Raw genomic sequence first — 12,926 nt, forward strand, 5'->3', positions numbered from 1 at the left:
CAGGACTGGGGAGTGAGTAGAGCCTGGTCCCAATGGAAAGTCTAACACACACACAGACATCACAAGTGTTTCCACTGACCAAGGGCCACACGAAGCAGTTGACTTGGCCCTTTCTGAAACGCTGTCCCAGTATGGCCGCAGAGCCTCTGTCCAGAGCCGCCCCCAGCCCTGGCCGTCCTCAGCCCCAGGGGCCGGCCGACTCCTCCCGGGTGAGCCCTCCCTTCACCCCCAGGGCAAGGCCAGGCTCCCCCGCCCCTTAGCAGCAGACAGCACACAGGAGGTTCAGCATGCAGGACAGTTTATTGACGTTGGCTTCTCCAAAAACTTTTCCACACCGGTCAGGGGATGAAAGAATTGGGGGAGGGGGATGAAAAACGTGGGATATTCGTGGGACATTGCATTAGCGACCATGGCGTCTTGACCTACACAAAACAGGTGAGGCCTGGCTCCGTTGCACAAGTGGGGGAGACAAAAGTGACTGATTAGCAGGAGGTGTGCAGGGCACAGGTCATGGGAGAGGGCGGAGCTTGTCGGCTTTAGACAATGGCTCTGAAACGTAGTGTAAATCCACAGGCGGGTGACTGACAGCTGGACACCATGATTAAGGAAGAAAACATAACTGTAATCTGACCCGACTTCTGAACAGACAGACTTCTAAGAGCCTCTGCTCACAGGTGTCTCAGTCCCCTTGGCTCTAAACCATGGAAGGAAGCAGAAGGAAGAGGAAGTTGTGGTTTGCCCAGCTGGGACCTGGGACTGTGACAACTGTCCAGATCTCTGAGCCCGGGAAAGGGTGAGGGAACAGGACGCTGGGTCCCCGGAGGGCTGCCCCCAAGACCCTCGCCCCTCCCACCTGGCTCCACAGGTCTCGTCTTCTAACGCTTCTTCTTGGCCTCTTTCTTGGGCCTCTTGTTCGCGGAAGGAGCAGCAGCTTTGGGCTTCCTGGTCACCTCCCCACTTCTGGGCTCCGATGACTCTGCCTCCTGCGTGGTGACAAAACGAAGAGCCCTGCTTAGGCGAATCAAGCCTGACACCGGCACAATGAGATCATGCTGAAGGGACTGCGAACTGAAGCACGCCACAGAAACACGAGGGTGGGGCCGTCAGGTCTGGGACCCAGCATGCGCACGCACGTAGGACAATCCCTACAACAGGGCAGTTCTCGGTGAAGAGAGGGGAGCAGGCCCCGAGGGGAGGACGCAGCCCTCGGACCCTCACAGGCCTGGGTGGACTCTAGGCCCCTCCACATTCCAACCAAGTGACCTTTCAGGCCACTCGTTTCCCTTTGCTGTGTCTTGCTTTACCCGCCTGTGAAATGGAAACAGCAACGCACACCCTGGAGGCCTACCGTGAGGAGGCAAAAATGCCCGGGAAGCACTCGGTAAAGGTAGCTGCACCCATGCCTGGCTGGCGCCCTGGGCAGGGTCTGGGCGGAATTTGGGTGCAGAGCCAGCTGCAGGGCAGCCTCACTCTGGCTTGCTCCCCTGCTGGCTCTGCACCCCTGCTCCTCCCGCCCAGCGTGCAGAAGGCCAGGGCTGGGGCGTGAAGAGCACCAGCCGGCGGGGGCAGCCACCGCCCGGTTCCCCGGGACCTGGCGGCGGGGCACCACGAGCAGGGCAGAGGGCAGCCTCCGGGCAGGGCCCCGGACTCTCCTGAGGACCATAGGAGCTCTGGTTTTCATCTGTTGTGTACATTGTGACTTCTTCCCTATAAGATTTGGTTTAAACAAAGGTTCTGCGGCTTTAAACAAGTTCAAAAGTTCAGAGCCAACCCCGGCCTTCCCTGGGCTGATATAAACAGTGGGCCCTGGGGAAGGGCCTCGGCCTGCTCCAGCCACTCATGCTCATGGCAGAAGAATCTGGAGAGGACTCGGTCCCGTCGAGTGTCCCCTCCTCCCCGGGTGACAGATCGGAGCGCCCCAGCCAGGCATGACGTCAGCAAGGCCCAGCTAACCCAGAGACCACCAGCCACGGCGCCCTGGCCTCATCCGCCCACAAGTGGACTTCGCGGGACCGGCAGAACTGGGTTGTCTTTTCTTATAAGATTTTATTTACTGATTTTGCAGAGGGGGTAGAGGGTGGGATGAGAAGCAGTTGCTTCACTCTAGCTGTTCACTGGCTGCTTCTCGTTGTGTGCCCAGGGTTTCGAACTGGCGACCTCAGCATTCCAGGTCGACACCCTATCCACTTCGCCACCACAGGCCAGGTGTTGGCCTACAGAGTTTTTGGTGTTTGTTTTTTTTTAATTTAAGCCAATTGGGAGATTTCCCATTCAAATCTGAATTCACAGCTTTCTTGCAAACTTGAACTATCGGTGACACCAGCCCCAACCCCGTCCCGGGAGACAGGCTGGCGGCGGTGCCCGGTATTCAAGTGCCCGCAGCCCTGGTGCCCCGACACTGTGCTGAGAAAACGTTTCTCGGTACTTGTGCTCTTCCATCAAATAACGGAAAAACAAAAAGAAGACGAAGAATATTTGGAGGGGACACATTTTTTCTGGAAGAGAAAAATATTTTCCCGTTTAACTGGCCAACTCCCAGCTTCCAGCCTGCTTTAAGCTCTGTCCGCCCAGCTCGCCCAGCGGCCCCCGGCCCAGGCCTCCGCCCCACAGCAGGGGCAGGACCTCGGCCGGCCGGGGAGGCCAGTCCTGGCCCGCAGGCTGGTCCAGAGGTCTGTCAGCTCCCTCTCGTCGCCAGTACTGTCTCCTCTCCGCCCGCCAGCTGAGACGCCAGATGGAAGGGCCCAGCCTCCACCCAGGCACCCACGAGTGAGTTTTCCAAGACAATGAGGAGTCCGGTCTCTCCTCTGGCCAAGTCCCCGATAGCAGCCCTGGGCTCCCCCAGCCTGTCTGTCCCCCTGTGCTGACACGGTTTATGTAACTAGGCAAAAAAAAAGCGCCCACTAGAAAAGCAAACAAACAAGACAACCTCAGAGAAGCCGGTGTGTTAAGTACACAGGCTGCAGAGCGCAGCGGGAAGGCTACTGTCTAAGGCAACCCTGCCGGGAGCGACTCCTTTGGGGACCTGGGCACTGGGAACCAAACCCAGAGAGCGCCTGACAGTCCTGGAAACCAGTGTGTCCCTGCGTGCCCTGGGCAAACAGGCCCTGAACAGGCCACTGGTTCCTGCACAGGAACTTGCCAGGCCTGTCAGGGTCTCCGGGTGGAACCCCACTCCGAGCTCAGAGCTGAGTCTCCCTCCGCCCCACGGTCTGGTCAGTCGCCCGGCCCTGTTGGTTCACCCTCCTCTACCCCTCGACTCAGCCTCTCTTTAGCCTCGAAGTCCCGACTTCACTCCCCGTCTGCTAACCAGCCTCCCTGCTCTCCACGCCATTCCCTGCATACCTGCCAAAGCAGTTTTTCCACAGTGCAGACGCCCCGTCTCAAGCCTTCATCTCAAGCCTTCCAGTGGCTTCCCATCACCCACACCCCGTGTCCCACACCTGGGACAGCACCTACGGGGCCACTTCCCCAGCCTCGTCTGTGCCTTCTCCACCCCCCACACTGGGCCAGGTCTCACGCTAGCCACCCCGAATGAGAGGAACACCCCCCTTCCTTGGCCTCCCAGGAAAGCCCTCCTTGTGGTTTGGCCCAGCCCAAGACCATACTCCTACTCACTGCCAGCCCACCTTCCCTGCTCCTCTGCTCGCGGCCAAGCGTGTCTCCTCCTCCACCCTAGCCCCAGGCTCCCGGGAACCTTATAATGCCACTATTAGTTCATCACGGTTACATGTTCTCTTGCTGAGCTCCCCTGGAGCCTGGGAGCTCCTTGGGACAGCTTCGGTTGTTGCTGAATGAATGAATGAATGAATGAAATGAAGAACAGGCAAGATCTCCCATAATCATGGGGAATGTCACTCTTGCTTATCATCAAGAAAATATAACTTAAGACGAGGCCGCACTTCTTCCATGGGGACAGAAGACAGGCAGATTCTAAACCCAATATACATACCATGAAGCATATACGCCTAGACATAGCAGCCAATAATAATAATAACAGCAGCAGCAGCCGCCACAACAGCTGCTCATTATTTACAATACGCCAGGCCCTGTGTTCCATGGTCTGGACATATTTTAGCCTCACGAAGTGCCCGAATGAGCCCCACTGTACAGATGAAAGAAGAGACACTCAGAGACTTGGCTATGGTCTCAGCTGGTGAGTGGCAGAGCCAGGATTTGAACCTAAGCCCTTCATGGTTATATACAGCAAAGCCTCTCCCAGGTTTCCAAGGGACCTCGGGGCTATGGAGATGGAGAATCTGAGAACTGAAATCTACTTTGGCTCTGTGTGGTAGCTCCTGGAACCACAGGTGACCACAGAATGACAAGGACAGCTTGTCTACATTCTGTCAGTGGGTCACTCAGAGACCCCTGTCTGTGACTAAAGCCCCTGCAGGAGTCAGGAAGGCTGTGTTAGTGCCCCTCGAGTCATGCTTTATTTTTCACAGATGAAAGCAGTCCTCCGTGGGTGTGTGTACATATCAGTCATCAAGTCATCTGAGCGTGTTAGTGTCCCGCACCCAGACCTCCCACTCTCTTCCCCATCTCAGTTTCTGGCACTGTCTCCCACGGCTACCCAAGCCCGACAGCTCCGAGTCATTCCTAAGTTCTCGCCGCTCCCTGGTGCCCCATAGCCGACCTGCCCCGGGGCCTGTCCAATCCGCTCTCCAACAGGCTCTCACTCCCACCCGGTCCCCTGGGCACAAACCGCGGTGCCAGGTCAGAGCCCACGGTCCCCCGCCTGCCTCTCGTGCTATGAGCCTCCCACAGGTTTTCCTCGCCACCTGCCACACTGCTTTCAGAACCCAAAACTGTTGTCTTAGGAGGCCGTGTCTGTTTTCTGCTTTACAGGTGTTGCTGGTTCTCTCTCAATACAGGGCAAACTCCAAGAGAGCTGAAGCGTGGCTTCCGGGGTACCACCCGGCCTCGACCTGTCTCGGGGCACACCCCCTCATGCAGCCACTTGTCCCTCTGGGCTCCTGCGCAGCCAGCACCCCGCAGGCACTGTTCCCTTTCCCGCTCGGCACGGGCACTCGGCACCCGTCAGCCATCTATCCACACCCAGGTGTACAGGGTCAGCGCTGGGCACTAGGGCAGTGAAGACGAGCACGCACACTTAGTGATGTGCACTGCGTGGGTGCCTCACAAACGTCAGCCAGTGAGCCTCCCCTCACCCCGACCAGCCAGCCACTGTCAGCTCCCTTTCCCTGGTGAGGAAACAAGGCTCACCGAGACTCAGAGACTGGCCCAATGGGGCACAGCTGCCTTCCCCCCAAGTTGTAGGGAAGCCAAGGCAGCTGTTACACACACGATTCGGCTACTGGGGTCCCAGCCACACAGAGCTGGAGCTCCAAAGCCTTGGCTGGCAAGAATGACTCTGAACAAACGGAGGACTTTCGGTTTCTCTTCAACTGCATGTCACTGGCACAAGCCGGGCGGAGCGCAGATGCTGAGTTACAGCCCCACCTGTACATCCCGGAACACTTCTCCTCTGAAGCAAGGTTTAAGTTTCCTCGACAATCTCACTGTCGGGAGTAAAGGGAAACCTCTCCTGCCAGGAGTCCCTGGGCCTGCAGGGACATCCTCTGTGGACTCGGTGCTCATCAGTAATGAAGCGGCTCCACAACAGCTATGGGGCCAGAAAATTGCTGCCATTCATCAGGGCCCGATGACCAAGTCTGTGCCACAAAGTGTCACAGCCCTTCCAGCGGGAACACACGTGGGATTTCATCATTCCCACCATTCAGCGCAGTGGCTTCAGCCCTATAAATCAGGACCACGCGTCATTCCGCACAGACTGAACCCATGCAGTCCTCCATGGTGGTCCAGGGAGAGGAGACCACTGTGCTGGCTCAGCTGCCCTTGCCCACCTCATCTCACTTTGTCCTCCAGAACCCTGTGGGCTGGGCGTGAACGCCCCAGTCACAGTTCCGGGCACAGGCTCGGGGAGGGGCCAGTGGGCCAGCACCCAGGCCCGGAGGGCTCGTGTGGAAGGTCCTGCTGCCTGCTGTGCACTCCTGCCCGGGGCCTGGGCAGGGTGGGGGCCGAGAAGACCTTGCAGAGGTGGAACTGGCACTGGCCACGAGAGGGAGCTGGGAAGGCCATCCATGTGGGCGCAACAAGGCAAAAGCAGACCCCGTGTCCAGGATGCGCCCGGCAGCGAGGAGGGCTGTGATTAGTGAGGAGAGTCTCAGGAGCTCACTCCAGACACAATTCAGCAGGACACAGGCCCTTCCCACCAGCTGTCTGTGGCTCCCTGTGTGTCCAGCCGTCTCCCACAAGCCGGTACACACCTCGGGACCATGTTTACCCCTTCACCCTGCCTACCACACAGCAATGTCTGAGACGGCTCATTAAGTAAAAAAAATCCCAGCCGCCCAATTCAACTGCAAACTCCTCCCACACTTCAAAATAATACAGGGCAGAACTGCACGGTTGGTTGTGCAGCCTGTCTCCTGGGGTACTGGGAATAGGTATACATTTGCCCAGGTTAATTACTTACTGGGCAGCCTTTACTGGCAATTGGGGACCTAGTTTAAAATCAAGGCCCTCTATGCAGAATTTTCCAGCAGGGTCCTAAACTTCCAGTCCACTCCCCACTGCCCCCGGGAAGGTGCCGTCCAAACACTGGTCCCAGGTCCAAACACCGCGGGGCTTTCTGGTGACTGTGAAACCCATCACACCTGCCATCCATTCTGGTGGGTTCCCCTCACCGGGTCACAACGCTGGGTCTGCCCAGCACCTCCTTTCCATTGGGCCCTGCCCTTTCCTCAACCATGTGGCTCTGGAAGGACTCTCAGTCACGGTGGCCACAGGCGTTCCCAGTGAAAGCTGGCCTGGCAGAAATGGTCCCCACTGCCCCTCCCCACCTGTGGGGCGAGGTGCGAGTATGGGAAGCAGACCCGTTCGGTGACTTTGGAAAGTGGGCATGGGCAGAGGAATGGCTCGTCTTGCTGGTACATGATGAGCCTCAGGATGCAGACCGGGCTGCTGTGGCACCTTGCTGACTCGTGGCAAGGACCTGAGAACAAGTCAACACTAGCAGGACAGCCTCCAGCAACGGACAGACAGAACCCTGAAGGCCTTCGGAGCTTCTGGAGCAAGCTGCGCCGTGAAATTCCCAGTTCTAGGAGCCAATACAGTTTCTTTCTGGGGAAACTGCTGGAACTACGCTTCTGACCTTTCAACAGAAAGAGTCCCCATCAATACAAGAGAACATGGCGATCCAGAGACAGCAGAGTGCAAGGGAAGGTACCTGGTGGCTGGGCAGATGTGACCTAAACGTATGAAGAGATGAGAACAGTCAGCATTTAAACTACTAGGGGAGTTTATGATTAACTGCCAGATAAACTATTACTATCTGCTGCATGAGTCGCTGAACTCCAAGTCAACACCCACTCCCTGAGGGCTGAGCGGCTCGGCATTCTGCGTAGGGCCCGGTCCAGAGGCGGCCTGGCAGCAGCTCGGGCAGGCCCTCGGGGAGGGGGACGCGACCCCGACCGGTGCCGCCCTGTACCCACTCCCGGAACTCGGGGACCGCGCTCCTGCCTCTTCAGGCTATGGCACTCCACTCAGACTCTCTCCCCAGAAAATATGCCTGAACGTGAAAACCTCACACTTTTGTACACGATTTCAGGGCGCTCGCGGGCTTCTAAAGCCTGTCTAGGGAGCCCCCCTAGGGACTCCTGAGCTCCCTGTGAAGAACTCCATGCTACTGACCCAGGCTCTGAAGGCCTGAGCACAGCACCGTTGTCACACCGAGTGGCTTCTCTGCAATCCCCATTGTCCTCCTCGCCCAGTCTCTGTGGGGACGGTTCTCCCTATGCTCTCCTTGAGCCACTGGCCGCTTCTCAGGGAGACCACCGCCTCCTGTTCCTCTGCCTTGCCTGGTCTGCAGAGAAAGCGAGAAAAATGGAGCCTCCACTGTTGTCTGCACAGCACTCCTGCTCCTTTGAGAGCTGACTTCCTCCAACCAGAGAGGTCACTCCACAGGACCCTCGCCTCCCCCACACAGGCCATAGCTGTCCCTTGCTGGGTCCTTCCCTGGGGGATGTCAAAACAGGGACCAAGCAATAAGGCGGCCTCCAGATGCTGCCGCTGAGGGACAGTGACTCTGGGAGCTGTCGGTGCCCACGTCTCTTCTGGACCACAGCGACTATGCACGGGGAGGCAGTGCCCCGGTCAGAGAAGGCAAAGGCAGGACACAGGCAGGGGAGAGGCAGAGCGGATGCAGAGGGTGAGCAGTGGGGTCCCCCGGGTCCCACCCCTTCCAGAGGCCCAGCACCCCCATCTTTTCAGCAAACCTACACTGCCCGGAAGTTATTTCAGAAGTTCAGGCAATGCTTTAATTCAGGCCCCTCCTGAATTGTAATTTCCCTTGAAAAGCTCAGCCCTTCATTCTCAGGGTTTCAAGGAATAATGCTATGTTGATAAAATAATCCCCAGGTCTCTATTCCCAACTCCTCACTGGCTCTCCCTCGGCCACTGGGATGTCTCGCTGTTATTTCACACCGAACACCTGTAGAACTGAGCACCTCCTGTCCTCCCCAAGCTGGTCTGTGCTTCTGGAAACGGTCTGAGGACTAACGGAATCACCTGGGCACGAAGAAAACACTGGCCCAGGGCTTCAGAGAACAACTGAATCAGGATCTCAATGGGAGCAGCCCAGGCTCAAGCAAATGTTTGTTTTCTCGGGTCTTGGTTTACTGAGGTGTCAGTGAGGAAAACAAGAAGTCCTCATTTGACTTAGGATTCTAAGGACTTTGGTTTTGATTTTACCAACTGGTTCTTGCTCCTACTAGGGGGTAGGGTGGGAAACATTTGTATGTGTTCCTTTTTTCTTCCCTGATTACCCCCAAAAGAGCTTTCAAATAATCTCCTAAGCACTGAAGTACTGAAGTCATAAACTAGTTGCAAAAAATCAGCTTACTGGAACAACAGGAAAGACATTCTTTTGCTTTTCAAAGGCTTTCCCATCATCTGGAGCCAAAAATATTATCTTCTGACCCAAAAAGCCACTAACAAACCTTGTTTCTTTCTATAGGCCCCGCAGAAGATGATTTTGCCCTAGGCGACAAGGCCAGAAGAGCAGGACTGTTCTCTGGCCCTCCCACCCCACGGGGCCCTCTCCCACCTCCAGCCACCCTCCACTCCCAGGTACCTCCCTGCTGTCCTTGGGCCGCCTGGCGTCCCACAAGCTGTCCCCATTCCCACAGGCTGCCTCCCTTCCTCAGAGCTCTTCAGCCTCAAGTGAAAACCCCCATCGTTTCCCTCCCCATACAAATTCCAAATCCCAGCTTGCCGCTGGGCGCAGCCTGGAAGCAGGCTCTCGGCACTCACCCTCCCTTTGCAAAGCTGTGTGCGCACAGGAAGTACTGAGTCTCCTCCATTCGTGCAGGAGCTGGAGGAGGGAGAGGGCTGCACCGTCCTGAGAGCACGCAGAGGAAAGCTGGCACTAGAACCCTGCATGTTTGGGGGGCCCTTCGCTGGTGTAACGCACCAATAAAAAGTTAACTGAACGGAATTCTATTTTCTCCTACTGGTCCACTGAAGAACTGGGGGGGAGGCTAAAACAGTACGCTTCAGTTATGAAGACCATTCACTTGTGTGAGCCTTACTCTCCGAAACTGCAAGATAAGTTAAAATAAAAGCTTATGGACTATATTTCTATATTTTAAAAGACGAGGTTGTCCCAAATTATCCTCTAAATGGCAGGCTAGGAGGGGGAGGGGAGGGGGAGGGGAGGGGGAGTGGAGGCAGACAGTGGACCTTCTGTCAACTCCCTGCCTCAAAAGACCTCAAGTCACTGTGCCCCTCAGCACCCCGGGGTCAGCTTGCTGGGCTGGCTCAGGCCTCTGGGCGAGCCTCAAAGGGTTAAGACACAAAGGGGATGAGCAGCAACTCTCCGAAAGGCCACACACCTCTGACTCTACATCTCTGCCTGACAAACAAGAACACTTGTCACCTCCCTCCCTGGGGACTCAGCGGGCTTCATCGGTGGCCAATGACAATAAGAATGTTTGTTATTTGTAATGCCCAACAGCATATCGTGTCTGAGGACAGAACCCCAAGCACAGGGATTATGTTTTTAGAATGTGATACAACTGTGGGTGGAAATACTCCACTCATGACCAGGATGAGAAATAGGGATGGCCAGAACAACCCAGACACCGCTGGCTTGTCCCTGTCCACCAAGGTTGTCCCCGCCCTCAGTGGCTGCTCCTCCCTGCCTGGTCCCCAAGTACGGGAGCTCCTCAAGGCTCTCCTGGGCCCCATCTCATCTCGCCCCAGTTCCCTCCTTACGAGAACACACCCCCTCCCACAGCTTCGGTGACATCTGGTCAGCTCCCAAATGTTGATCAACACTCAGCCCAGGTTATTCTGACACTGACCTACCTGTCCATCTCTTTTTTTGTTTTTTTACAGAGACAGAGAGAGAGTCAGAGAGAAGGATACATAGGGACAGACAGACAGGAACGAAGAGAGATGAGAAGCATCAATCATTAGTTTTTCGTTGCGCCTTGCAACACCTTAGTTGTTCATTGATTGCTTTCTCACATGTACCTTGATTGTGGTCCTTCAGCAGACCGAGTAACCCCTTGCTCGAGCCAGCAACCTTGGGCCCAAGCTGGTGAGCTGTGCTCAAACCAGATGAGCCCGTGCTCAAGCTGGCGACCTCGGGGGTCTCGAACCTGGGTCCTCCGCATCCCAGTCCGACGCTCTATCCACTGCGCCACCGCCTGGTCAGGCCCTACCTGTCCATCTTGAAGGCACCTGTTTAAAACTGAACTCAGCACACTCCTTCTATACCCGCACCTGGGTCTGCTCTTTCGCCAGGTCCCCACTGCATCAAGTAAACCCTCACCTTCCTCCCAGCAACACCAGCACGACCTCTGAGACACAGTCACCTCCCAGATATACGGGCCGCTGGAATATGGTGCATGTGGTTCAGTGAAAAGAGAGAGCTGTGAGACTGTGTTTAATAGTATGCTACCTCGTGCGGATCAGAGAGGGGATATAAGTATAGCTATCACACACATATGCATTTGTGTATGTTTTCAAAAAGAAACAAGGGAAGGATAAATCAAAATAATAAAAATGGTTACCCATAGGAAGGGATGGGGGGGAGGGAACAGGGGGAGGATACTGAGATTAAAGGAAACTTCTGTGACTACATCTTCTTATACAGTTTTGATTTTGGGAAATGTCATATATAAATGTTTTATATAATTTTTAAAATCAAAAGAGAAATAAAAAACCTAAAATAAAACAAAATAAAGCAAATGAACCTAACTGCATGTCACGCTGGGAGTATTCCTACATGAAGACAAGAATTACTAAACATATACAGTACTCTGTTCAGACAACTCTACTGGACATATCTGAGGGCCCAAAAAGAACCACAAAGAAATCTTAAATTTTATTCTGAGTCTTACTGTGAGTAGTGAAAAATGACATAGTCATTTTAAAACTGCAAGTACATCGCAGGTGTGCAGAAGAGGGTCAACATTACAGAACAAGTGCTGCCCTCAGAAAAGGCGGCCTGTAGGGTGGCCCTGGGCCGGCGTCTGGGGACTCGGGAGCTTCCTACCGTTCCCAGAACTGATCACAGCGCAGCGGCTCCCTGTGTCTAAACTGTCTGCAAACGATGAAGTGTGTGCTTGCCTTCTGGAAGTCCGGAATTTTGGTCTGTGGGGAGCAGAGGGTACATATGTGACCTGTCCCCAGTAAAAACCCTGGGCAGTGAGTCTCTAATGGCCTCCCTGGTCAATATTTCTCCCTGACAATATTTCACACAACTTGACAGAACTCTCACTGAGACCACCTGAACATTTAAAAAAAGAAGAAGAAAACCTAAAATTAATTAAAACATATCAAATATATAAACATATATGTTCAAAAATACATGAAAACCAGCCTTAGCAGGTGGTGGCACAGTGAATAAAGCGTCAGTCTGGACCACAGAGGACCCAGGTGAGAAACATGGAGGTCGCTGGCTTGAGCGCAGGCTCACCACTTTGAGCACAGGGTTGCTGGCTTGAGTATGGGATCATACACATGACTCCATGGTCACTGGCTTGAGCCCAAAGGTTTCTGGCTTGAAGCCCAAGGTCGCTGGCTTGAGCCCAAGGTCACTGACTTGGGCAAGGGGTCACTCGCTCTGCTGCAGCCCCCAGGTCAAGGCATGTGTGAGAAAGCAATAGCCCTGGCCGGTTGGCTCAGCGGTAGAGCGTCGGCCTAGCGTGCGGAGGAACCGGGTTCGATTCCGGCCAGGGCACACAGGAGAAGCGCCCATTTGCTTCTCCACCCCTCCGCCGCGCTTTCCTCTCTGTCTCTCTCCTCCCCTCCCGCAGCCGAGGCTCCATTGGAGCAAAGATGGCCTGGGCGCTGGGGATGGCTCTGTGGCCTCTGCCTCAGGCGCTAGAGTGGCTCTGGTCGCAACATGGCGACGCCCAGGATGGGCAGAGCATCGCCCCCTGGTGGGCAGAGCGTCGCCCCTGGTGGGCGTGCCGGGTGGATCCCGGTCGGGCGCATGCGGGAGTCTGTCTGACTGTCTCTCCCTGTTTCCAGCTTCAGAAAAATGAAAAAAAAAAAAGAAAAAAAAAAGAGAAAGCAATCAATGAACAACTAAAGTGCCGCAATGAAGAACTGATGCTTCTCATCTCTCTCCTTCCTGTCTGTCCGTCCCTATCTGTCCCTCTCTCTATCTCTCTCTCTCTCTGTCTCTCTCACTAAAAAACAACATGAAAACCAAACCTTCGCTGGTTAAAATGGGAGGCTGCTTAAGCCCAAACTCACTAGTCTAAAAATTACCAGAGAAAGAACCAAGCATTAATTCTGCCTGTCAGTACGACCAGCATTTCAGAGTGACCACACAGTGAGAAAAAGGTCTTCACTGAAGAATTCCAGCTAATAAAGGGAGAAGGAAA

General features: G+C 55.1%; 1 protein-coding gene and 1 long non-coding RNA gene across 7 annotated transcripts in view; one reads left to right on the forward strand and one right to left on the reverse strand.

Annotated features, from left to right (window-relative positions):
- LOC136309530 (uncharacterized) overlaps positions 1-9,254 on the forward strand; it is a 29,781-nt gene extending 20,527 nt beyond the window's left edge. The window contains exon 3 of the long non-coding RNA XR_010726298.1: positions 9,041-9,254. This is a non-coding gene — a long non-coding RNA (uncharacterized lncRNA). The remainder of the gene's footprint in view (positions 1-9,040) is intronic.
- MANBAL (mannosidase beta like) overlaps positions 1-12,926 on the reverse strand; it is a 29,845-nt gene that overhangs the window by 3,105 nt on the left and 13,814 nt on the right. For 4 of the 6 annotated variants that reach the window (XM_066237784.1, XM_066237785.1, XM_066237786.1 and 1 more), the window contains one exon: positions 282-983. In XM_066237784.1, coding sequence (XP_066093881.1) covers positions 876-983 — 108 coding nt within the window. In that variant the 3' untranslated portion in view covers positions 282-875. Of the gene's footprint in view, positions 1-281; positions 984-12,926 lie in introns of those variants that run through there. The other 2 variants (XM_066237788.1, XM_066237789.1) reach the window with 2 other exon arrangements.

This window comes from Saccopteryx bilineata, chromosome 6 (genome assembly GCF_036850765.1).
Source record: "Saccopteryx bilineata isolate mSacBil1 chromosome 6, mSacBil1_pri_phased_curated, whole genome shotgun sequence".
NCBI lineage: Eukaryota > Metazoa > Chordata > Mammalia > Chiroptera > Emballonuridae > Saccopteryx > Saccopteryx bilineata.